Source organism: Protopterus annectens, chromosome 6.part1 (genome assembly GCF_019279795.1).
Source record: "Protopterus annectens isolate FY-2018-M chromosome 6.part1, PAN1.0, whole genome shotgun sequence".
Lineage (NCBI taxonomy): Eukaryota > Metazoa > Chordata > Ceratodontiformes > Protopteridae > Protopterus > Protopterus annectens.
In genome coordinates, this window is record NC_056738.1 from 151,456,601 (window position 1) to 151,483,869 (window position 27,269).

Consider the following 27,269-nt stretch of genomic DNA (forward strand, 5'->3'; position numbering starts at 1 on the left):
CTTCTTACAAACATACACACGCACTCTTTTGCCAGATATGAGATTAAAACCCCTGTCTAGCTAGTGATTTATACTATAGTGTTATAAAGTTATCACGCACACTACAGAGCTTACTGGGCTGACAACTGGCCAAAGGTGCTAACAAGGGGAATGACATCAGCAGGAGTGATAAAGTAGGACAGTGGGTGGGACACATCAAAATAATTCTTCTTACAAACATACACACACACACACACACTCATTTGCCAGATCTGAGATTAGAAGCCCTGTCTAGCTAGTGATTTGTACTATAGTGTTACACAGTTATCACATGCGCTACAGAGCTTATTGGGCTGACAACTGGCCAAAGGTGCTGATAAGGGGAATGACATCAACAGGACTGATAAAGTGGGGCACTGAGAAGTGTTGTGGGTGGGAATGGCCTAAAACTGTTTCACCTACACACAAACACACTCCCTCACTCTTCCATACACAACTGTCTTACACACACACACACACACACACACACACACACACACACACACACACACACACACACACACAGGCAGGTGATGTGACATTATAAACCCAACCTCAGTACTATTACGCAATGGGGCTCACCTTTTATGCTGGCACATGCAACTGTTTACATCTAGTATGCCATTGTCCACAGCAGGACATACACTGTATGCCATTCATGGTATCCATGTGTGTGACTCACTCAGTATCCCCCATGTGTGTGTCTCTCTCTCTCTCTCTCTCTATCACTGTCTGTCTCTCACTTCCTCACATCTATGTGTGTGTATGCTTGACATATGTTATCTGTTGCCTATATATATGTCTGTGTATCATACGCAACAGATGCAGATGTATCACATATGGGCCACCTACAGCTAGCTGTGGGTAATCCTGTCTGATGTGTGTGTGTGTGTGTGTGTGTGTGTGTGTGTGTGTGTGTGTGTGTGTGTGTGTGTGTGTGTGTGTGTGTGTGTGTGTGTGTGTGTGTGTGTGTGTGTGTGTGTGTGTGTGTGTGTGTGTGTGTGTGTAACAGTTGAGGTGTACATAGCTGTCTGTATGCACGGACATATATACACAATACAGTCATATATTCCGATGTGGGTTCCAACATGTCCTGTGATTCTCTAAGTATAGGAGCATGCCCAGTGTGACCCTCTATAGTTAGAGTGGGACTCCAGTCAAGAGATAGGTGTACTCCAGTCCAGGGTTTTGTGTGCTACAGTTATACCTCTTAGGAGTACACAGGACTTTCCTTAGGGTACTTGTTTTGTTTAGCAGACATTTTCTGACATATCTGTAGTCTGAAACTGCAATGTATTGTGTCATTACCTAGTGCCAAACATCCTCAGATCATCTCAGTGCTTTACCAGAGGAATACTAGTTGTATGATGCATATGCTAATATTATGAAGGCAGCTATGTAAATTCCTGCCCAACAAGGTGATTTATGAGGTCTGGCTACAGCCAGTTTAGTAATGACACGACTGTGTAAACAGTCCAGCAACTTGGCGATATACTGGCTGGGGATCACCTGCTTGTGTGGTATCTTTCTAACCTGAGATGTCATATCCTTGTGTGGGCATACCTCTCACCTGTACATTTTTGGCAGGCTGTCCAGGTGTCTGGCTAGAGGTTTCATCCTTCCTAAGTAAACTTGTGTTTTTCTGACATGTTAGTTACATATAATTGAAGAGTGATGATAAAAATAATGACAGACATTATGTTTCAGACTACATAACCTTCAGACAATTCCTGCTACTGCAAACCCCTCACCCTACTAACTTTATCAGTATGTAAGGGCGACATTTACAACACATGCCTTGTCATTGTGCCTTTGTTCCACTTTTATTTCTGTCCTTATCCAGACATCGTGCTGTCAGAGGTTGGGAGTTATAAGTGTGGGTACAGAGTGTATTCAGCTGTGCAGGTATCTCCATTATATGTAAAAGCAAACATAAGAAAAAAAGGATTATTGAGAATGATCACTGGCAACAGTATCAAAAAGCACTTAAATTCAAAAAAGCCTTGGCACCTCTGCTACACATCCTACAAGATGTCACCAATATGTGTAGTATTTTCCACATAGCACTATGACTTACAGGTATGTCAGTGGTAGAGCAGTGGGTGTCACTGGCATGATAACAGTTGGTACTGCAGTTATCTGCACATGGCCCTGTCAAAGGCAGAACTGTACCCAGGGCACTACAAGACGACTGCCAGGAGAATGTGCTGGCCAGATCCAGACAGTATTAACCACACATACACATAGTTCATTGATCCCTGCATATTGTGGACAGGCAACATGTTTTCATGTGTATTGGTACAGCCCTGCCAATGTGTGCTATGCTGCTATTTCCCTGCAAACATACATGTTACTGCATTTGTGTGGGTATATGGGGGACACACACCTGTCAACTGTACACATTTGCGCAGACTGTGCTGATATTTGCTTTACATTCTGGTTCCATATTCCATACTATTGTGCCCTGTCTTGAGGACTAGAGGCATATCAGTAAAGAGCCCAGGTCAGATTGTACTGGCATACATTTGAGTTTCAGACTTCTTACCCTTCATAGCCTTACTGCAACTGCAAGTCCTGCTGTGTTATCACTGTGCGAGTTTGTAGGGGGGTAATTCAACATTGCCGCCATTTGTGTGCCTTTACCAGGCATTTCTCTGTGACTTTCAAAAGCTGACTTGCTGTGTGGGTGTGAGGGGTGGGTATGGGACCCTTACCCTGACATCCATGCCTGTGACCTATGACCCCCCCCCCCAGTTAGTTGTCCCCACAGATATACCGCAGTGGGATTTGCCAACTTGGGTACTACTGAATAGTGTGTGGAGGACAGTTTTGGCCAGACATTTCCTGGTGTCCCACATAGCTGTCAGTTGTGTGCTGCTATCCCATTAGGCCACCCACTTCCCTTGCACACATGCAGCATTACCATAGGTATGCTAGCAAAACATACTAATCCATTAATTTATTGTTAAGAAGACTGACTTACCTTGTGCTTGTGGCAGTTGTGAGGACTGTGCTTGAGGGCTGCCTATGTTAGATGCACACAGTATATAGCCTACACATGTTAAGTTACATGTAATATGATGTGTGTGTCATCCATTTTACTGTGCGTGCGAGTCAGAGAGAGGTTTCAGTCCCTGGGGTCCCTACAGTGTCAATGTGTGTGCTATGCATTGCCTCTTTGCCAAGGCCTGAGCATACCGGACATGCCTCCGTCTGCCTACAGGAGCAGGCTCAGGAGCCTCCTCCTGTGAGACCCTTTGTGCCTGTGGGGACCTTGGCAATGGTAGTGGGCTGTGTGGCCCTTCCTCATGCTGTTCCTGCTGCAGCTGTTTCCGCAGGATCATATTGTGTAGCATGGCACATACTATGATCATGTGTGCACATGTGCCTGGAGAGTACTGCAAGGCCCCACCAGATATGTCAAGACAGCGGAACCATGACTTCAGCATCCCAAACACATGCTCTACAATGATCTTGGTTTGTGTGTGTGCCTCATTATGGTGTTCTTGTGTGGATGTGTGTGCATTTCTGATGAGTGTCATCATCCACGGCTCCACTGCATAGGCAGCATCCCCCACCAGATGGCCATAAGGGATGCCCCTACTTGCAAATGCCTGGTACAGCTGTGATGAATGCCATATGTGGAAGTAGTGATAGCTTCCAGGGCTGCCAGCACACACATTCATGATAATGCCCTGGGAATTGCACATGACCTGGCAGTTGATGGAGGGGAATCCCTTGTGGTTTATGTAGACCCTACCCTGTTCACCGGGTGGTGCTTTGATGTGGATGTGCATGCAGTCTATGGCACCCAGTACCTCTGGGTATTTTGCTACATGGTGGAAGAGACACATATTTCTGGGTCCTCTCCTTATGAGTGTTGGGGAAGTAAATGTGCTCACTGGCATGTGGTGGCATGTGGTAGCATGTGGTAGCATGGAATCCAGGAACTGGATGCAGATGCCTGTGAGACCCCCATGATGTCCCCAGTAGGTCTTTGGAAAGTACCTGCAGCTAGAATTCTTAAGGCTATACATACCTTGGTATCCACTGAGATGAGTTCCCCTCTGTTGGTTCTAGGTTTGAGTTGAGGCCGGCACAGCTCAGTGATTTGCTGAAGTATGTCTCTGTCCACCCTGTAGCACTCTACTATCTCCAGCTCATGTAGCCCCTGGTAGGTTACCCTGGGTATGAACACTCTTCTCCTCCTCCTTGGTCTGTGGCGATTGTCAGAATTATCTTTCTCTCTGCCATCAGCCTCTAGCGCATACAGAGGGATCAAACCAATGGCAGCCCCTAACATCTTTTCAGTTAAAATTCCCCCACATGTGTACACCAATGGTGCAGAGTTTGTGGGAAAAACAGACTGTAAGGTGTTTCCATACCTTATACTGTTGTGCTGCAGATGCTGCCTGTATGACTGGCTGACTATGATACATTCCACCTGCCAGCTATGTTATTTGTACTTGATTGCTTTAATTCTGCTGTTTTCCTTTTTTTTTTCTTTTTCCCCTTCCCATTTGCAAATGTAAACAGTCCTGCTACTTCCTTTTTTTTTTTTTAATTTATTTATTTTTAGACTGGGAGCGTGCTGCAAAACCCATTTAGCTTATGTAATCAGTAAGAAATGGCCCTCCTCTGGGTGCAAACACGCTCGTCAGTTCATGGAATAAGTCAATACAGCCTCAGACACACCCCCTTGCTTAGTTTTGATTAGCTTAAGTCTTCAAACATGCCTTACACACCCCTTTCAGGTCTGTTGGATTAGGTGCAGTTTGGGACTTAGAGAAGATTTTTGTGATTCAGTAAATTTCCCCTCATTTGCATACCCCAGTGCCTTAGTCCATAGTTACTGCACTTACACAGAGCCTTTCCGCTTGACAACCACTGTTCCCTGGTATTGTTTTCATTCTACATGCCATAGACTATAATGGCAAAATACAGATTTCCCTTAAAATTGGGTTGTCACCTCTTTTTTAATATTTTCCACCCTATCCTGTTTGTGCGCCACTGCCCTATGCTTAAACAGCCGAGATCGGCCAAAAAAAATGTTTGATTTTTATAAAAAACAAACAGTTTTCCATGCCAATGGCCATATATTTGGCCGTTGGTATGCCTAACCACTGTAATACATGCTTTTTTGAGAGCTGTCAAGCCTCCGTTTTGTTATTTGCAGAAATGTATTTGGTTAGTAACCGAATACATTTCTGCAACTAACACTGGTCTTGCACGGACACCTGGCTGCTTGGTGAATTACTATTTCACCTCATTTGCATGGTTTTCACCAGCAAGTGAAGTAATTAGCATTCTGCAGCTATATCCATGCAGAAACAGTGTAGGCACGCTCGTGCACGTCAAATCAGCTGTTTGCTAAACTAACTAAAACTAAACTAAAATGTGTCTATTTATGTGTTTACATATATGCGAGTGAATGCATGTGTGTGTGTGTGTGTGTGTGTGTGTGTGTGTGTGTGTGTGTGTGTGCATGTGCATGCATGAGTACGTGCATGTGTGTTTGTATGCAGATTTCTTTGCTGTTGCCTTTTTTTCCCCTCCATGTGTTAATCCTAAAGAAACTTCTGAGGCAAATTTGTCATCTCTTTCAAAACACACTACCCACATTGTCATTTTTATTATTTCCTATAGTACTAACATAAAATACATTCTTCTAAAACACACACATGCACACATTGTTGCTTTGTTTAAGATTTTTTCCCTCTAACTGATTGTTTTTGTCTTTTTTTTTTTTTGCATTTCATTCACTGAGATTGCAGCATAGTTGCTCTACAACCCTTTCATACACTGGTCCATTTACTGGCACAGTTTAAACTAGGCCTCTCCTGCTAACCAGTCTTAAACTATGAATTAGACATAGCTTATGTTTTGGTTCACCTTTGACTTTTAGACACCATTACCATCACTGAAAGACAGATATATAATGCAGAAATAAACAGTGTATTTTTACTGAAATTATTTAGTGTAGATAAATTTGAACCAGCTATATTTATTGCTGCTGATAACTGTTGTACTAGTGATTGTCTCTTAGGGCACTTTGCGTTCTACATTTGCTTTAGGTTGTTTAAGTAAAGACATGTCTTCTTCAACAAGTTTACTGTGTATGGTCTAATTACCCAAAATCAATAACTACTTCTCAAATATTTCTTAAGAAATCCATGGTTGTTTAAATTACACTTTTCATGTAAACACTGAAAAAAATAAAATCTACAGACAATAATGCATGGCAACTGAAACAGCCCAGTATGGGTGTTTTGTTTTTATAAATATGATTTTTTTTTTTCAAAACTGTCCTTTGCATTCATGCCAAAAAGTCAGGCTGTACTAAATTTGCAAAAGGATTAAACATTTTGGGAACATAAACTAGATGTGCGTATGTACGTACTGGTTTCTTTTTCTTTGCATGATCCTCAACAACTTGACACAGAGGCTGAATTGCTTCGAGCTGAACTGCAGCACCCAGTTTTCTGTGAAAAAAATGTTACGGTATAAAACATAAACAAGAGTTAAGATTAAAACTAGGAACTGTAAAATACCAAGTCAACAGTTTGTAGTAATATAAATAGTGTTCACATGCATGGACCAGTCCTGTTTATTAACATAAATTACATAGCAATCTCCATTTTGGAGTTTTCTTTACTGACTTTTTCTAGAAATGATCTGCTGTGTTTTTCTTATGGTCCCATCTACCAATGCATTCATTTTGACTGACTTAGAATTTATGTCAGCTGAGGATAACAAGTTTCTGTTCTGTTTAACTATCTACTATGCACAATGGAGTAGGTACTTCCTCTATGGTCATCCACCATCTCTAAATGTTGCCATTTTTTTGCAGACATTCCACTTCTAGAAAGTTGATGGGAGCTGCTGTGGTCTTCTTACTGTGTATTATAAAGGAAGTATGTCATCAGAACTGATTGTCATTTTTATTACTAGGAAAATCTTGCCACATGATCTCACCTAGTGATATGAGTGATCTTTGCTCCTTTTTTCAGACACCTACCTATGATATTTGCATATGTATGTCTACATTCCACATTATTGTTCTTCCTGCTCTTATATGCTTCCACTATACCTTGCTTCTTCTTCTATAGCTGCAGTCCCGTGATTTGTCCACACAGATACATGCATTGGTGAGCTAAGTCTTTGTTATTTGTCACATGTCCTGACATGGAGTATAAACCATTCTCACTCTCCCCTTATGGAGTTCCTGCTATGTTTTTCTGTAAAGCCTCCTGGTATTATAATTATACTCCTTCTATGTCTTCGGTGCACTCCTTTCTCTGCCTCGGTCATTCTGTACTTCAGACGGACCCAATGTCCTTCACAAAATCTCAACCCATTCGATGTCTTGTGGGTCTGTATGACATGGCTAAGCCATAACTACTGTATTAGTGGAGAAGTTATGTTCTTTGGACACCCATTAGGTACGATTGTCTTTTCTCTCCAGTCTTTTCAAGCATCTGCCTTATTTACTCTAGGTCACACTGTGCATCACCTGCCCTCCTAGCCATTGCTCTAAAAAAAGAGTACTGATTGCTTCTGATAGACGTCCTCTTATTTTCAGCTCACCTTCTAAGCCTCAAGTCCCATTATAAAGCACTTTGGTGCTTTTTTCTCTGGTTCCTGTTATAAGGCACACCATTCCAGTGAAGAGTCATGTCTGTTCCCTATATTCCCTTTCATAGCTGATATTTTTTATCTCGGAAGTTCATTGACATACTGGAAGCTAAATGCAGAATTACCTTTATATCCTCATTTCTACTTTTCAGGTGTTTCTACACCCTGTTAATTACACATCAGGTAGTATGTACTTCTACCTCCTAATTCCAGATCCAGGGCACACTAGTGAAGAAACTACATTGATTTCCCACTAACTGAGACAATTTTCCACTAACTGAGACAATCTGCTCATTTGGCTGTAATCTCGCTAACCCAATAGGAGCAACAATGGCAGCATTTCTGCATAAGCTCAGAAAGATGTCACACCACAAATCAGGTTTCTGCTTTTCTTCATTTTAAAACTATGACAACACATATTCTATTTTTTATTTCACTAACTGCTTAAACAATATATCAGCGCATGATTATAAAAAGAATGGCTTGGATTCATAATTAATCTCTTCTGATGTGGCATATGGCTGTTGCGCTTGAATCAGAACCAACAAAGGACAACCTGTGTTCTGGGGTGTGAGCAAATTAGAGTCTCAAGTGCTCTTCAGTCTGATGCATCTTTTAGGACCTCGGACGCAGCTATTTTTCCCAATGCTCATACATTTTTTCTGTATAATTGGCCACTGAACTATAACTTCTACTTTCTTTTTGAATTGCTCCAGCACTCGTAAAATGCAGAGGAAACTGCTATTGCACGGTGAAAGCCAGCACACACCAATTACTGCATTGTACTTATTTCCCTGAATCATAGTCTGACATATTGCTAATAACCAATGCGGAATCTTTTTGTTGGGTGTTAGTCATTCATGAATGTAAATCACATTCTACTGAGTTTTTGGCCTAGTTACTTGGTTCAGAAAGTTTAGAGGAAAGATTTCTCTCATGTTTAAATATCATATGTATTTAAACAAATAAAACAGGACAATACAATTTACTGAACATTTAATGCACAGAGTATATTCTAGGTTTAAAAGGGACTCCAATGTTAATAATTAGGTTTATCCACTACACCTGTCAAAATTCAACAACTTTGTTTTCAGAAGCCCGAGTGCTCAGGATCTTGTGTACTTGGTGTCAGAATATTGTATAAGAATGCCTAGCACCTTCGCTCACCAATTCATCCCAGCTATTTTGGTTACTCAAACAATTCAAATCTTGATCCTGAAGCACATTGGTAAAAAGTTCTGATGTCCGATATGCATAAACAAATCATCCATCAAATAACCAACTAAAATCTGCTGTCTGTCTAGAATTAGGGGTGAAAAGGATTTAAATAATTACTGCAATGGCCAATAATTCAAACTAGTCCTCTGCAGACATCAGTAGGAGAAATTTCTGGCTTACCTCACTTGTATAGAAACTGGCAGAAAGGTCTAACACACAGACCCTGGCTTCAGTTGAAGCATTATCATGAAGGACAGAAATCAGTGGGCAGGTCATGGCCATGCCCTCTTAGATGTTAGTATGTTTCCTCACTAGCCTTTCAGGTTCTGCAACTGTTGACTTAGTCTTGACTGCTGAGGTTTCAACCCCTTTCCTATCTTCTACTTCAGTTGATGTCAGGAGACGTAAAGGAGGCGCTCCCTCAGTTTCCATCCTAGGTATTCCTTTTCAGGTGGAGGCAGTGATTATCCCTTATTTATCACTTAGAAACACGTGTCAGTTTGTCTGATCCTGGGCAGCATTCCCCTTAGTCATAAGGCAACAGTTTGAGAGTATTTAACATGGAGAATTTTCTTAGGGTGTCCGCACAGCTCCAGATGAGGGCTGTCCAGCATGTCTTCCCATACTGGAGTTTACACTTCAGGGTCTGAATTTGGAGGGCAACTGGCACAGGAAAGTGACCTGATGCCAGAAACAGGCCTGGTGCAGTCTGGTTATGCCTCCACCTCATCCTTATTAGGTATGTTTCTAAGCACCAGTTCCCTGTGTCCTGTCACCTGGCATGCACCATTACATGTTTATCCTTGTGTATGCTGCAAATAAGCTCTTCAGTGGAGCTACTTGGAAAGGGACAGGAAACCCCCTCCCATTAAGGCTTGCATGAAGATTCTGAGGACTTATAGGCTATTATCTCTAAGATGGATAAGGGCAATGACTACTCCTCACCCCGTAGCTGCCTCAAGCTACATGACAGAACTTTGATACACAAAACATTGACTATCAAAACTGCAAACACCAAACAGAGAACATCATTAAAAACACATGTTGAAAGTCTCAAAAGCCTTGGTCAGATCAAGGTAGGCTGTATGAACCACCTTGCCTTCATCCACAGCTCTGGTGACTGACTCAAAGAAGTTGACCAAATTGAGCAGGCATGATCTACCCTTCACAAAACCAAACTGTGTGGGATCCAGGATTCAGAGATTTCCTATATCCTTGTTTATTAGGTCCATGATGATGCGTTCCATAGCTTTGCATATCAGGGTCATCAGGCTAATGGGGCGATAGTTCCCAGGGTCTGTATTCACTCCTCCTTTGTGGAGAAGGATGACTGTAGCAGTGCGCCATTTGGTAGGGCCAAAGCCTGAGGTGAGGCTGTGATTGAACAGAGCACACAGGTGAGGTGCCAGTTCACTCTGTAGTTCATGTAGCACATGGCCAGGGATATTGTCAGGTACCATAGAAGCTGTATTCTTGGCCTTGGACAGTGCTGATTTAAACTGTGCAGCAGTAATACTGAGTGGCTGGCAATCTACTGGTATTGTGATTGGTCCTTTGGTGGGGGGCGGGTAAAGTTGGCATTGAATCTCTTGGCCAGTATACTGGCAATATCTGTTGGCTCAGTATAGGAGGTACCATTGTGCAGTAGCTCAGAGCAAATCTGGGTATTGCTGTGGAGATTCTTTATATAACTATAGAAGGTGTTGTGGTTGTCTTTACTATCTGCTGCAATTCTGTTTTCATAGCTAGCTTTAGAGGATTTGATGAGGAATCCAAACTTTTTGTTGAGGCTGAAGAGGGAGTTTTTCCAGTGTTGGGACTTCACCTTATTCTGCATCAGTTTCCTCCTTCTGTTGTAGAGTTTGTTTATAGCAGGGGACCACCAGATTGGCTTCCTTTTTTTGAAGGAGAGCGTCTTGGTTCTGTTGGGTATGGCGAGATCCATGCATTTGTGTACGTGTTTGTACAATGCATTGATATATGATTCAGCAGTCATACAACTATTCTCCATTTGCATGGGTGCCGTGAAGTTAGCAACCTCTGTTTTTAGGTGCCGAAAGTTAGCTTTGGAGAAGTTTTTCATGGTGGTTACCTTTGCGAGGGGTGGGTGGGAAGGATGTGGATTTCCAAGGTGATTCATTTGTGGTCGGATCTAACCAGGGAGGAGCTGACTATTGGTGTAGAGCAACAGTTGCCCATGTTAGTAATGAGCAGATCAAGGATGGTGCTACCTCTAGTGGAGGTAAGAATGAGCTGGTCCAGGACATTGGAATTAATGAACTCCAGGAAACGTTGGGCACGTGTATTGGTACATGACAGTTTTCCCAGTTAATGGAGGGGTAGTTGAAGTCGCCTAGTAAGAGAGTGTTTGGTTGGACCCTAATATTCTCCAGGGTGCTTATGACATGGACTGTGAGTCTTGGGACATGGCTGGGAACCTATAGCAGGCTACAACCTGAATCGCTGTCTTACCCTATGTTAGCTGCACCTGATGTATCTCTGATGCATTATGCTGGGCTACCAGTCTGGAGGTGTGCACATCCTTTATGAATATGGAAACACCACTGCCTTTGGAGCTTCGGTCCATGTTCTAGGGCCGAAAGGTGTACAATGAGTTATAGCCTGGCAGTGCATGGGTGCTTTCTGCTGCCTTGAACCAAGTCTCTGTTACAGCACAAATGTTGATGTTCTCCATTTTAAGGAGTGCTTCAAGCGCATTTTGAGATTTAGACTTCTAGCGTTGAGCAGCATGACCCTCAGATTGCATTTGTTTGTAGCTGTTACGGTGGTAATTTGGTCTTTGGAACACTGCCTAAAAAGGCACTATAGGGGTGGCAAGAGCCTTGGCCAGTATCCAGAAGCCCAAGGGTGACAAATGCAGGCCATCTCTGGCAAATCATCGAGGCCTGTCAGTTATGTCATCCCAGGCAGACAGATACTGGATCCCCTTAGAATGACACCAGAAACTTAGTAAATTGTTGAAATCAGTCATTTTCTGCCTATTAAAGTTTGCTTTCCCACAGGGAACTGTTTTAGTCATTGGTGACTCTGTAGTTAAGCATACAGACTCCACACATATCAGAGTAGCCAAGAATAGGGTGACTATAAGTTGATTTCCTGGTTCCAGGAAGTTTAATTTCACAAGGTCACTAAAGTTCATTGAACCAGACAGATATGACTATGACCAAATGGTTATATGATTATTCCATATGGGAGTGAATAATTTGAGGTACTCCTCCCAGCAGGATATGTAGAGAGACATGATGGAAGTTACTATGCATGTGACAGAGGCAGGAAAGACTCTGGTCTTGAGCAGGATCTTGCCTTCACCAAGAATGATGCCTAGATACCAAGACAAGATAACTGGCTTTAACAACTGGTTAAATGGTTGGAGTGATTCTAAGGGTCCCAGTATGTGCTGGCTTGGGATGAGATGGTAGATAATACTTACTAATTCATTAGGGGTGTCTTACATCTCTCACACCAGGGCTTTCATATACTGGCTAAAGCCTTGACTGTCCATATAGTGCTTTTTTATGCAGATTCCCACTACTGGACCTTACAACACAGTAATCTGAAAGTCAAATTTGGGCAACATCAAGGTAGCACTAATCAATGCTAGGGGTCTAAATACAAAGATACCAGAACTTAAGGCTCTTTTGCAACTTTATCAAATTCTTATTTGTGTGGTGACTGGGACATGGTTTCAACGCAGTGACAGCACTCCCTCCATACCAGACTTTAGCACATATCATGTCATCATGCTCTTGGGTCACTGAGGTGAAGTACCTGTATTTGTCAGAAACACCATCACCTCAAGAAAAATTACCTAGGATGCCTTCTAAAAAAATGGAGAATGACCTATCAGGTACTCTGGAATTGTCTCCAAACAGGATTTGTGAGTCACAAATGCAGAAAAGCAACAATCTTCCCTACAGCAACAATCATCCTACTGCACAAAGGTGGGACATCTACTCACATTGGAAACTAAAGACCCCTAAGTCTCAGTAGTCTCATATGCAAAGTCATGGAAAGAATTATCATGGAAATGATCATCAATGACATAGGAAACCGCCAGACACTGGGCCCAACTCAATTTAGTTACTTGAAGGGCAGACCATGCCTACTCATTCTGGTGGATTTCTTTGAGAAGGTTACCAAAGCAATAGATGAGGACAAAATGGTTCACACTGCCTGCCTTGACCTAGACAAGGTATTTGATACAACACCCCACTTGGGCATTACTGATAAACTCAAGAGGCTAGGTATAAACCCTTATGTCAACAGGTGGATAGCCAGCTGGCTCACAGACGGAACCCAGAATGTCAGAACTGGAGAGTCTTCCTTTACAAAGAGCCAGTCATAAGAAGGGTCCCTCAGTGATGTGCCCTGGGACCTCTCCTTCTAGGAATTTCCTTCTTTGAAGTCAAGGACAATATGAAGGACCTCTGGCTGACCAGATTTTCAGATGATTGAAAATCAGGAGCAATCACAGAAACCCCCACCAGCACTAGTGTTTTCCACCAAGGGCTGACATAGACAAACAATATGTGTCAGAGCCATGGACTAAAACTAAATGCCAAGAAATGCATAATAGCATCCTTCAGAAAGTCATCTACCCCTGGTAACTATCATAATGACAACACACTCCTAAGAGTCAACCCAGTAGTCAGGGAATTGGGGACTCACATAGAAAATAAATTAGCCATTGACCATTACATGTCTACAGCAATCAACAAATAATTCTTTGTTGCACAACTTATAAACAAAGGTATGACATCAAGGTCCAAAGAGGTGAGTCATTGTTCATCTATATTCAGCATTAATTAGACCTATCATTGAGTACAAAACCCCCTTTGGTATGTACCTAACCAGGCACATCCAACAGCTGGAACATCCATAGAGGTGACTCAATAAAAGATTAAAGGGCCTTTGACCATCACGTGTCTACAGTAGTGAGGAAATCATTCTATCTTATGTAACTTATAAACAAAAGCATGACATCTAAGTCAAATGAGTTCATTGTTCCACTGTATTCAGCATTCATCAGGCCTGTCATTGAGTACAATGTCCCCTTTGGTATGTACCAAACTAGGCACATCCAGCTCTTGGAACATCCACATAGGTTCCTCACTAAAAGAATACAGGGCATAAGTAACATGTCCTTTGCAGACCACCTCAAAGCCCTATCTGTGTATTCTGTCTCCTACAGGCTGTATCAGATCTATGTCTGGCATTAAAGGCATAGATGGACTCCACCCTGATGGACCTCCAAAATATCCATAGAACAAACCACACCAGAATTACCAGTTCTAAAGACTTAAACCTTGCCTGTGATATAAATCAGATGTGCTGGATAGACAGGTATGTATTACAGAGACTACACCTTCTCTAGAACAGGCTCCCTATCCATGTGAATCAGAGTTCCTCCCTAACCCAATTCAAGTGTATCTTGGATAATTGGATGGGGAACAGGAAATTCATCACTGGTTTGGCACCTATATCTGCAAAGGACACAGACAGCATGTAAATGTTTCATCTCTCAGGCTCCTGCTTGTAAATATTTTGTCTCCCAAACCCCTTTATATACTTATTAAGGGTACCAGATCATGTCAGAGGTTTGAGATGCATGGCTAGGCTTAAATAGACTCTAGTGGTTGTTAGCCTAGTACATGCCTATGAATATATGAATCCACAAACCTAATGTAGAACTCCTAGTGACCCAAATCACTTTTAACAAATCCAATTATTACTTCATTACTACTTACAGATCCCCATTAATGTCTCTCACTTATCAGAAAAGTTACCTTAACACCACTAAAGTTTTAAATATCAAATCAAATACCTTCTTGCTAAGGGTCTTCAATTATTCAAACACTGACTGGCACATTTATACCTGTAAAAGTGGATATCGTCAGCACTTCTTAGACTTTGTTAATACCAATGAACAGGAGCAAATTGCCCCTCCCAGCCTAGCCTCTGCCTGTACCCAGACTCACATGTCTTTTCATCTTACCACAAATCAGTCATCTTCTCTGCCAGGCCTAGTTGTATTAGCACCAACACCAAATGAAAACCATCTTTAGGGACTTCGCCAAAAAAAAAAAAACTTCAGCTTATACAAGTCCTAGAAAAAATTCTCAACAATTGACTGCAAATACACAAAACTGAGAAGGCTACATCATTTACCTCTGACTTTTGCCAGTCCCTATACAGTTGCATAGAAAAGTCAGCACCCATTCCCCCTAAATGCAATGCCAAATACTAGAGTAAATCTGGTAGAACTCCAATATTAATAAACTATATAACAAAAGAAGGAACATAATAAAAAAATGCAGGAAATCCCTGTCTCCATACCCCTACCTCAAGGCAACACTGGAACATGCCATCAGGGAACGTAAACACTTTTAGAAAATGTAAAGGGGAGTATGAGCTTAATGTCACTACAGATACCAAAGAACATTGCAAATGTCTCTTCTGTTATGTCAAGAAATGAAGGAGTAATGTCCAACAATGCACTGAGCGTGTCCATAATAATATGGATTCTGAGCCTAAGGTTATATATATGTTGTCAGACACATTTAGTATTAACTTCACCCCACCTACACACGTTTGCCCCCACCATCCTTGGAACAAGTCTTGGAATCCCTGTCAAAGGTTAAAAATAATACTTATGTGGGACCAGATAAAATGCATGGCTGCCTTCTCATCACTGCCCAGTATGTATTTTCTAAGCCCCTCTTTAAACTGCTCAATAACAGCTTATTCAAAGGGTTTGTACCTGATGCATAGAGAACAGCCAATGTGCCCCCCCCCCCCCGTACAGACCTGCATAATTATATGCACATCGGCCTCACTAAACTTATTTTTAAAGCAATGGAATGTATCATAACATAATTTATTTATGAGGACATAGGCAACTTTAACTGATCTAGACCCCAATCAGTTTGGTTTTGTGAAATGCATGTCCTATCTTCTGAACCTAGCAAGTTTTAGGCTGTGGATAGTCATCAGTGCATGCTGCATATCTCAACCTGGTCAAGAGTTTTGATACTATTCCCCACAGTGGTATCATTGAATAATTAGACAAACTTAATGTAACCCCCTATATTGTCCATTGGTCTGCAGATTGACTCCCTAGTTATCTGTACCCCCTTTAAACACAAAATTACTAGTGGGGTATCACAGAGATCAGTGTGCTGGGTCTTGTCTTGTTTGGTATTTATTTTGCAAACATCCAATCCAATATCCCCAAGTGTGATCAAGTCTGCAGATGACTGCAAACTGAACAGTGTTATCTGCTCATCCCCTGATACTAAACAGCTGCAGTAATGGCTGGAATATGCACATACCTGGAGTACCAAAAATGGCCTCAAGCTAAATGCAAAAATGTGCAGCATAGTAGCATTGTGCAAAAAAGCTGTTCCAACCTCATGCATTATTAATGGTACTCCTCTTCAGACAGATGCGGTCATAAGAGACCTGAGTACTTATGTGGACAACTCTATCTCATTTGATAATCACATTTCCACCAGTCAGGAAATTCTTCTATCTGGCCCATTTACTTTCTGAGGGAATATCCTCAACATCCAAAGAAGTCGTCCTATCACTGCACTCTTCCCCTATCAGTCATCTTGTCAAATACAGTGCTTCCTTTGATATGTACACATCCAAACGTATTGTTCAGCTGGAAAGACACCAAAGATTTCTAGCTAAGAAAATGAAGGTCCTTAAATCCATCATCTATCTTGATAGATTAGCATGACACTCCTTATAACCAATAGCCTACTGGCTGCTGCAAGGTGACCTATGTCTTGCTTTTTGAGCAATGAAAGACCCTGTCTTATTTGACCTCTTATTTTTTTGCAAAACATGTAGTTCTGCAAACACCCACACTAGTGACCTAAATCTATACCAACAAATAAAAAAGACTCACTGGATGGATAGATCCCAAATTCAACATATTCTCCACATATGGAATCAGTTCCCACTGCAAGTCAAACAATGCACTGCTCTGGCTATCTTCAAGGCAAGTCTTGATGATTGGATGCATAAATAAAAAATCACACCAAGGCTATTATGTATGCCTTGCTTAATTTGCGATGCAAGTACTGTTATGTGGTTGTAAAACGTGGTAAGAACTAAAAAAATAACTTATAAAACTAATCAAAGGATCATAAGATCATAGGAAGTTACTAGGCTAATGACCCTAAGGCCTTTACAAGCCTAGCCAAATTCTGCCCTTGTTTCCATGATCAGCAGCTATTTCCCCTGTCCAAGAAAGACACAGGTGGAGCCCCTAGGGTGAATTTACGGTTACCCATTCAGTTATCCAGAGTGAGCTTGAAAAGGGCCATGCTGTGCTTGACATGAATTGGGAGTCTGTTCCACAGGTGTGGTAACCTCTAGGAGACAAAGCTGTCCCTCCAACAGGTTCTATTAATGTCACATACCAGGTTAAGTTCTTTATAGTGAGTAATCCTGTGAGCCATTGGACTTATGGATATGCAGCATTTCCAATAAAGCAGTCAGAGATTGCCTTATGCGGAAGGCAGATATCTCTTCTCAGTAGTTTGTATAAAATGGAGTAAAGTGACAGTGATTCCAGCTGATCCACATAGCACAGATGCTGAAGACCTTGAATTCTGCCTGTGAGGAACTTTTATGGTCTCTCCAATTGCTGCAGGTGCCTGGAAAGGTATATACCAAAAGGGGCATTGTACTCAATTATTAGCTTGATGAGGGAGGAATACAGGGAGGTTATAACTTCTTTTTTTCTGGAGACAATGCCATTACTTATGAGATAAGCAATATAGAATTCCCTTCTTATCACTGTGGAGACATGATGATCAAAGGTAAGGTTGCTGTCAACCTGTCTAGCCAGGTCTCTCACCAATGTGTACATGCTTGGGGTGTTTCTAGTTATGTGGTAATTAGCCAGAATATTGCTCTTACCATAAGGGAGGATAATACAGTTTTTTGCACTGAGTTGAAGGCCATGACTTTGGCACCAATCATTTGTTTGTATAAGACTTTCCTGTAGGATGTTGACATCATTTTGGGATTCTATGACCACTCCCAGTTTGCAGCCATCAGCAAACTTTGTCAGCCACAGACCTTTAGTTTTTGCTTGTAATTCGCATAAATATATTCTGAACAGTACAGGTCCCAGGACTGATCCCTATAGAACAGCACTGGTTATGGGTCTGCTGTTAGAAGTTGATTCCCCCTATTTTGATTGTATGGGTTCTATCAGTGAGCTAGTTAGTGACCCACCTAACAATATAAGAGTTGATACCTAGCTGGGTGACTTTATCAATAATGGCTGAGTGGGGAATAGTATCAAAAGTCTTGGTCAAGTCCAGGTAGGCTGTATGCACAGTTTTCCCCACATCCAGGGCAATAGTGACTGTCTCAAAGAAGTCCACCAGGTTTAACAGGCATGAACAGGCAGGTTTGACAAATCCAAACTGAGTAGGGTCAAGTGTTTGGAGATTACCTAAATCTTTGTTGATAAGGTCTATGATGATTCACTCCATGGCCTTCAGATAATGCTAGTCAGGCTAATAGGTCTATAGTTCCTGGGGTCAGTGGAAACACCACCTTTGTGCAAGGGGATAACGGTGGTCATTTTCCATTCAGCTGGTGTGAAACTGGTGCCTAGACTATGATTGAAAAGAGTACCCAGTGGTGTTGCTAATTTTTGTTGGAGCCCATGTAGGATGTTATCAGGTCCCATAGATGCTGTGTTTTTGGCCTTAGAGAGGGCATTTATGACCTGCTCTCTAGAGATACGAGGTGGGGGACAGGTGGAAGGAATGTCATGGGGTATGTGTGGTGGGGAGAGGGGAGGGAAGTTTTCACAGAATCTATTGGCTAACAGGTTTGCTATGTCCACAGGCTCACTGTATGTGGCAGCATTAACTACCAGTTTGGCTCAAATCTGGGTCTTACGTTTTAGGCTATGGATGTAACTAAAAAATGGCTTATGGTTGTCCTTAAGTGAGGACGCTAATGTGGATTCGTAATTTGCTTTGGAAGACTTCAGAAGAAGTCTTATTTGCTTGTTTAAGCTGAGGAGGGAGTGTTTCCAGTTTAGGGCACACTCCCTCTTACTTTTGGACAACAATTTCTTCCTTGTATTGTAAAGCCTGTTAATGGCAGTTGTCCACCAGGCAGGTTTGCTCTTCCTTGAAGATCTTGTTTTGGTCCTATCAGGTACGGCCATGTCAATGTAGTTATACAAGCATTTGTAAAAAACATTGGTGTAGGACTCGGCATAGTTGCCAGTTCCGTCTGAGGGGGAGGTGCATTGAAGCTATTTATACCATCCATTAGAAGGATGTAATCTACTTTGGAGAAGTTTTTTAGTATAGTTGTTGCTGGGGGGTGCAGTGTGACAGTTACTTTGAATTATATTGATTTGTGGTCAAACCTGACAAGGGAAGACCTAACAGTGGGGGTGCTAGAGCTTTCCTCCATATTGGCAAACAGCAGATGCAAGATGTTGGCATCCCTGGTTGGGGTGTCCACCAGTTGGTGCAGAGTGGTGGAGTTAATGAACTCAACCTTTGGGCAAGTGACTTGCACGACTAATTTACCCAGTCAATGGATGAGCAAGTAAAATCACCCAGAACCATGGTGTTCAAATGTATCTTGATGGATTCCAGTAGATCCAAGTAGGCAGATTGAGTATCTTGATTCATGGAGGGGGTCTTGTAGCTGGCCATGACTTGAATACGTGTCCTACCAACAGTTAGTTGCACCTGAAGTGTCTCCAGGGAATCATACTGTTTAACCAATCTGGAGGTATAGTTATCTTTAATGAATATTGATACACTGCTCCTTTTAGTTTTCACTCCTTCCATTTGTAGTCTGAATGTGTGGCAGGAGGTGTAACCCAGTATGGCTGGGGTGCTCTCCACAGCCTTGAACCAGGTATCCTTGACTGCATAGATGTCAGCATCTTCCAAAGTGAGGACTGCTTCCAGTGAGTCCAGTTTCATGCTAAGACTCCTAGCATTTATCAGCATAACCTTGTGTTGTTTTTTGATGACATTTTTACATCAGGAATTTTGTCCTTGTCACATTGCCTAAAAAAGGCACTATGGGGGTGGCAACAGCCTTTGTCAATAGCTGAAATACCAGTGGTGGGAGATGAAGACCATCTCTGGCAAAGTATCAATGTTTATCAATTATGTCATCCCAGGCTGACAGAAACTGGATCCTCTTAGAATGACACCAGAAATGAAACCAATTATGGAAGTCAATGATTTTCTGTTTATATTGTGATATCATCCTAGGTGAGGGTAATATGCTTCTCAAGGCTAGGGACATACCTACCCATGACAGATAATCAGAGAGCTCAGTCATGTCTCTTTTCATGTAGTCCAGGGAGGTATGTCTCAAGTCATTCACACCAACATGTACTATGACTGAATCATAACAGCACTTGTTGTTGACAGACTTGAGTGCCTGCATGTTCTGATGAATCCTGACACCAGACAGACAGCTGACTGTGACTTTCTCCTTGTTCAGCCTGGAGAGGGGGATGTCTGTGTGTCTCCCTATATCGTCTTCTATAACTAAGATATTTGGAGTGGATGTGCATTGCCTTATGGGCTTTGATGGTGAGACACTTGTGCTTGTGTCATTATGTGTATTGTGTGTTTTGGGTGTTGTGGTTGGTTTAGTATGTGTGTGTTTTGGAAGTCTCTGGTGTTAAGGTAAAGTTTTTGTGAGTACCTCTGCATATGTTGGTCTATATATACATATATATATATATACTGTGTGTCATGAGTAGGAGTTGTGGTAGGTGGGCTGGCAACCCACTCTGTATTGCTATCTATTGGGTGAGAGAGCTGTGATTCCAGATTCATAATGTAGGTGCGTCTCTCATACATGGTACAGGAATAATTTAGAAGTAGGGTGTTGTAAGTGTACTTGAGGCAGTTGCTATACTGCCTCAGTAGACCCATGTCAACCAGGCTGGTAGGAGAAAAGGAAGGAAACTAAAACTGACATTTCATGGTCCCAGGAATAGTCTTAGTCTGGCTATAAACGTTGAAGAGGGAGTACAGGATGGTATTAGAAGGTTTAGGCATGTTTATATCCAAGCATTATAACCCAGGAGCCCTCTGCTACAATGTTTACTTCTTTTCTCAGCTGTGTGCACCCTTCAGCGATAACAGACTTGATTTCCATGATTTCCTTTATTTTTCTTCATCTCTTATCCATCATATAGAACAAAAATAAAAGACAGCCAGTAGCCAAATGAATTAACAAAGTAATGGAGAGTGGGAACTCCTTGACTTTCACTTTTTATTTATTTATATCATTTATTTATTTTATTTTACATTTGTTAACTGGGAAAGTCCACTGGACCACGGTACTTTTTCAGTGAGACCCAAGGAGAAAATCTCTACAGAATAACAATAAAGTACAATGTTGGTATACACCAAGACCAGCGAAGCTATAATACACCCTTTATTAAAACACAACCAGCAGAACGAAAAAAACATAAATCACCGATAATCCTGAGCAGTTGGATAAAAACAATAGCACACTTAACAATTAATTAATGCATATTTCCAGTAAAAATCAATGTGCAAAATGTTGCAATATACATAATATATTAATTATAATTTATTATTTATATATTTATTTATTTATTTATATATATTTTTATTTATATAGGGTATTCATTCTTTAATATGCATTTTGCCTATTTTGCAGTTACTGGTTCTACAGATAGATATATGTCATAGTATTGTTTTTCTTGAGTCCATGCTTTTATTTTATTATACGGTTTTAAAATATGCAATTTAGATAAGCATTTATAAGTTACACTGTACAAAATTGATTTTTACATGCTTTTTTAGGCATTGTATATTGCAACATTTTGCACATTGATTTTTACTGGAAATATGCATTAATTGATTGTTAAGTGATGTTTGAAAAGTAATGAAAGTATATGACTTTAAATTTATGTTAAATGTTGGCGCCAAAAAGTCTTTAAAATGTATTATTTTTGTTTAGTATGCGATTCTGAAGAAGTCCACGATTGAGTGGAGGAAAGTGCTTAATCGCTACACAACTGTGCTATTGTTTTTATCCAACTGCTCAGGATTATCGGTGATTTATGTTTTTTTCGTTCTGCTGGTTGTGTTTTAATAAAGGGTGTATTATAGCTTCGCTGGTCTTGGCGTATTTCTCTTGGGTTACATGTTTTGGATTAGTTTGCTGCAGTTACGTCATCTTTGGTTCGTTGTTATGGATATCCAAGGGGAAATGGCCACCGGGAAGCGTACGCCAGATAGCAGGGACAGCAGGGACGTAATTAGTGAGCTGCAGACAGAGGTATCTACACTGAAAGGCAAAGTAACTAGGTTACTTGAATTTATGACTCAACTTGAACCTCAACGCATTGGCTCTAATAACATTCTACGAACAGGTGAACTATCTAGTTCTAGCGAAGCTGATTTTGTGATACCAAATGCGCAGCATTCAGTGTGTTCTACTAAGCAAAAAAGCATGTGCATTGATTTGCGTAACAAGACACAAGAAAATAGTAAGTTAACTGAGAGAGATTTTACTTTTGATTTCTCTCTTTACAATTTTGACAATGCAGTTGATGAATCTAAATGCACAGGAACTAAGCCTAAGCGCGTGATGGCAGGGAAAACATTTTCTTCTGCCACCTTAGGCAGTCCGAATAAGGATATTTTTAACAATAAAAATAAAAATAAACAACAAAGCTCAAGCCCTAGAGCTACGAGCTTGGTGTCTAACAATAATACCAAGAACATGAGTAATGATGGTATTAGAGGACAACTGGAAGACTTTTTGGTGGTGGATGTATGTTTTGATGGTGATAAGAAAAGTGAATGTTCAAGAAAAATGTACAGTGAACAAAAACAAGGAACTTTAAAGCAAAATATTTATGTTTTGGGTAAATATATAGGCATTATTAGAGGCATTAAAATTGATAATGCCTGTTTGAATAAATGCATTACAATGAATGTTGTCCCTAAGGGACTAAGATTTTTTAAGAGACCTATGGGTATAGAACTTAATGATAGTAACTGTAAGGAATTTGAGGAATTGTTAAATAGATTTGGTATTGACTTTATGAGGTTATTGGTGAAAAAGAATGATGAGAAGCTATGTAAATACATAGAAATGGCAGAGTTATTGAATAAAAATATTACGGAAGATTTGGTTTTTGATCAATGGGAGAATTTGTATCACAAACAGTTTAACGAAGCGGACAAAAAAGCTAATAATATTATGAAAAGAAAGATTAAAAAACTAGACAGGGATATAAGAGAATATAAGGAAGGGAATGTGTATGAGTGGAATATAGACTACCAATATAAAAGTCATAAATATCAGATGACATCTTATGATCGAAATAATATTAACAACAATAATTATTATAGGGAATCGAATAACAATTATACTAAATGGGATTTTCAGTGGGGTTATGGTCAGGATCTAAACGAGTATTCAGAGAGAAATTGGAAATGGAAGGGGAATGGGAGAAGAGGGACACAGAAGTACTGGAACAACCAGAACTGGAGACAACGAAGGAGGTAGGAAGTGAATTTGTTACTTTTACTTTTCATGACGTTAATGAACAGAATTATTTAAATTATGAGGAAGAAAAAAATAATAAACAAGTTATGTGTTGATATAATGGATTCAATATTTTCAATTATACAGACTCAACAATTGGAAAGGAATATTTTTCCCTCTTTTCTAAAGGCATGAAATTTGTGCCTTATGAGAACTTCAGGGTAATTGACAGTGTTATTGACATTAAAAAATATACTAGGAAATTGAACTTAGCTTTACATTTTAAGGAAGAAAATAGAGAGAAAGTAAGTGGTGACCTAAAGAAAAAGAGCACTTATATACCACCCTCACACCCACAAGTTTCCCTTTTCGAGAAACTGATAATAAGAGATATATATCAGTTAAAAAATACTACTAAAGGTGACAAAAAACATAGTAATTTGAATGAAGAGGAGATTTCATTACTACATAAACTTATTAATGATAGGACAGTAAAAGTCATGAAGCCAGACAAGGGTGGGGGAATTGTATTATATGATCACAATGTATATGTCAACAAAATGTTCAATATTCTGGTAGATTCTGGGAATTATGACAATATTTCCTTGAATCAGATTAATATTGGATACCGACGTATAAATATGTTTCTTGAAGACATGCTGATTGACGATAGAATAGATATGGAATTGTAAAATTTTTTGAAAGTGGATCATCCAGTAATGGCAACTATAGTAGGAGTGCCAAAAGTACACAAAAATGTACTTGATCCACCCTTCAGGCACATTATATCAGGTAGTCGATCCAAGACCTTCCCCATGGGACAACTTATTGATAAATGGTTAAAACATATATATGTCAGAGTCCCCCATCTAATTAAGGATTCTTGGATGTTTTTGGGATCATTGACAAAGGACATTTGGAAGAAGGACATAATTTATGTGACTATTGATTTATTAGATTTATTTTCTTGTATCCCAAAGGAAGAGGGATTACAAAGTTTTAGCAACAGTATATATGAGTATTCCACATTGAATTGGGAGAAAACTAAAGTAATTATGGAGTTGATGAGTATTATTCTGGACCATAATTACATTTATTATGAAGGTGAATTTTACAGACAGACTAGAGGGGTAGCCATGGGGGCATCTTGTGCCCCTATTTTTGCCAATTTAGTCTTGTTGGATTGGGAAAAGGAAACTGTATTCAAAAGCCAATATTACAAATACATCAAACTATATACTAGATTTTTAGACAATATATTTATATTATGGGATGGTGATGAAATAATATTGGATGAATTTGTAGCATATTTGAACAAAAGCAGTTCGTTCCTAAAGTTTACACACAATCTAAATAGAAAAGGTATTTCATATTTAGACACCTATGTTTCTAGTACTGATGAAGGTTTTTTCTCTCGTATATATAGAAAAAAATACTTTTTCCAATACGTATTTGGAATACACAAGTTATCACCCCCTAAAAATGAAGAAAAACATTTTTAAAGGGCAATGCATCCATGCAGCAAGAATGGCTTCTAAGTATGTTGAAATGATTGAGGAAATTGAATTTATTAGTGATTTATTTTTAGACCGTGAATATCCTAAATATATTATTACTGAAATTAAAATGTATGTGGTTGAACAATGGGGTACTAAGTAGTTACCTGTTTTGGGACGTGAGATTATGGATAACACTATGGCAAAAAATGATGATAAAGGTTATAATAGAGCATGTATTATTTATTATACCCCCCAGGCAAATGATATCAAAGAAATGGTGAAAAAATACTGGAACATTTAATTCTATGGCACTGATGTAACGGAAACCTTGGGAGAGTCACACATTTTTGTATACAAAATGGGAATGAACTTGAAGGCCCTTCTGGAAATGAATACAGGTCTGAACATTAATAAAGGTTACAAACAGGGAACTAGAAAATGTGGAAACTGCCAGTATTGCAAAACCATTAATGAGGAAGATAATTTAGTATTAGACAATATAAATAACACAAGAGTTAAATTTGTCAATGGTAATTGCAACACTATGAACATTGTATATTTAGCTACATGCCAGTTATGTAGTTGTTTTTACACAGGTAAAACAGAAAGGAAATTTAGAAGGTGAATATATGAACATTTATATGCTATTAAAAAGAAAGACAGCACAAATGCCTTAAGCCGACATATCCAAGAGACTGACAACACACATAATTTTAAGTTTGCCATCTTAGAAAGGGTAAATTATAATATTAGGGGAGGAAATTTAAAGACACATTTAGCGGCTAGAGAGGCTAAATGGCAAATACTAACTGATACCTCCACGAAACCAGAAATTAATGAATATATAACATTAAGACCATTTCTAGTGTAGAGTATTTTATGGATGCAAGGTATGACATATTTAGTTATTGAATTGATTAATTTTCTCATTTTGCTTTTAACATATTTTATTAGTTTTTAACATATATATATATATATATAATATATATATATATATATATATATATATATAATATATATATATATATATATATATATATATATATATATGTATATATATATATATATATATATATATATATGTTATACACACACATATATATATATATATATATATATATATATATATATATATATATATATATATATATATATATATATATATATATATATATATATATATATATATTTTTTTTAATTATAGTAATATATTCTGTATTATCTACATATATTTTCACATTTAATATTTGGTATATTTATTTATATTTATTATATTTATTACAACTCAGTGGATATATGACTTTTTAACACTATTTTTAACACCTTCCTCAGTATCATCAGTTATTAATTATAATTTATTATTTATATATTTATTTATTTATATATATATTTATTTATATAGGGCATTCATTCTTTAATATGCATTTTGCCTATTTTGCAGTTACTGGTTCTATAGATAGGTATATGTCATAGTATTGTTTTTCTTGATTCCATGCTTTTATTTTATTATACGGTTTTAAAATATGCAATTTACATAAGCATTTATAAGTTACACTGTACAAAATTGATTTTTACATGCTTTTTTAGGCATTGTATATTGCAACATTTTGCACATTGATTTTTACTGGAAATATGCATTAATTGATTGTTAAGTGATGTTTGAAAAGTAATGAAAGTATATGACTTTAAATTTATGTTAAATGTTGGCACCAAAAAGTCTTTAAAATGTATTATTTTTGTTTAGTATGCGATTCTGAAGAAGTCCACGATTAAGTGGAGGAAAGCATTTAATCGCTACGCAACTGTGCTATTGTTTTTATCCAACTGCTCAGGATTATCGGTGATTTATGTTTTTTTCGTTCTGCTGGTTGTGTTTTAATAAAGGGTGTATTATAGCTTCGCTGGTCTTGGCGTATTTCTCTTGGGTTACGTGTTTTGGATTAGTTTGCTGCAGTTACGTCATCTTTGGTACAATGTTGGTATAGTACTAGATGGGTGACCACGGTGGTGCAGTGGTTAGTGTTGCCACCTCACAGTAAGAGGTTCTCCAGCTTGATTCTTGGCTGGAGTGCCTTCTGTGCAGAGTCTGCATGTCCTCCCTGTGGTCACGTGGGTTTCCCCTGGGTGCTCCGGCTTCCTCCCACATCCCAAAGACATGCTGTTGATGGATTGGACACTCCAAATTGGCCCTAGGTGTGAATGTGTGTGTGCATGTGCCTTCTGTGGAAGGTTAGGTGCCGGGCTGGCACATCTGCACCGTAAAACTCCAATGCCAATCATGAGCAGACAGGTAATCTGCTGTGGTGACCCCTAACCGGGAAA

The 27,269-nt window shown here is 39.5% G+C and overlaps 1 protein-coding gene across 1 annotated transcript in view; it reads right to left on the bottom strand.

Moving 5' to 3' along the window:
• Window positions 1-27,269, bottom strand: part of NOSTRIN (nitric oxide synthase trafficking) — a 702,548-nt gene that overhangs the window by 435,598 nt on the left and 239,681 nt on the right. Inside the window, exon 5 of the mRNA XM_044075591.1 lies at window positions 6,419-6,500. Coding sequence (XP_043931526.1) covers window positions 6,419-6,500 — 82 coding nt within the window. The remainder of the gene's footprint in view (window positions 1-6,418; window positions 6,501-27,269) is intronic.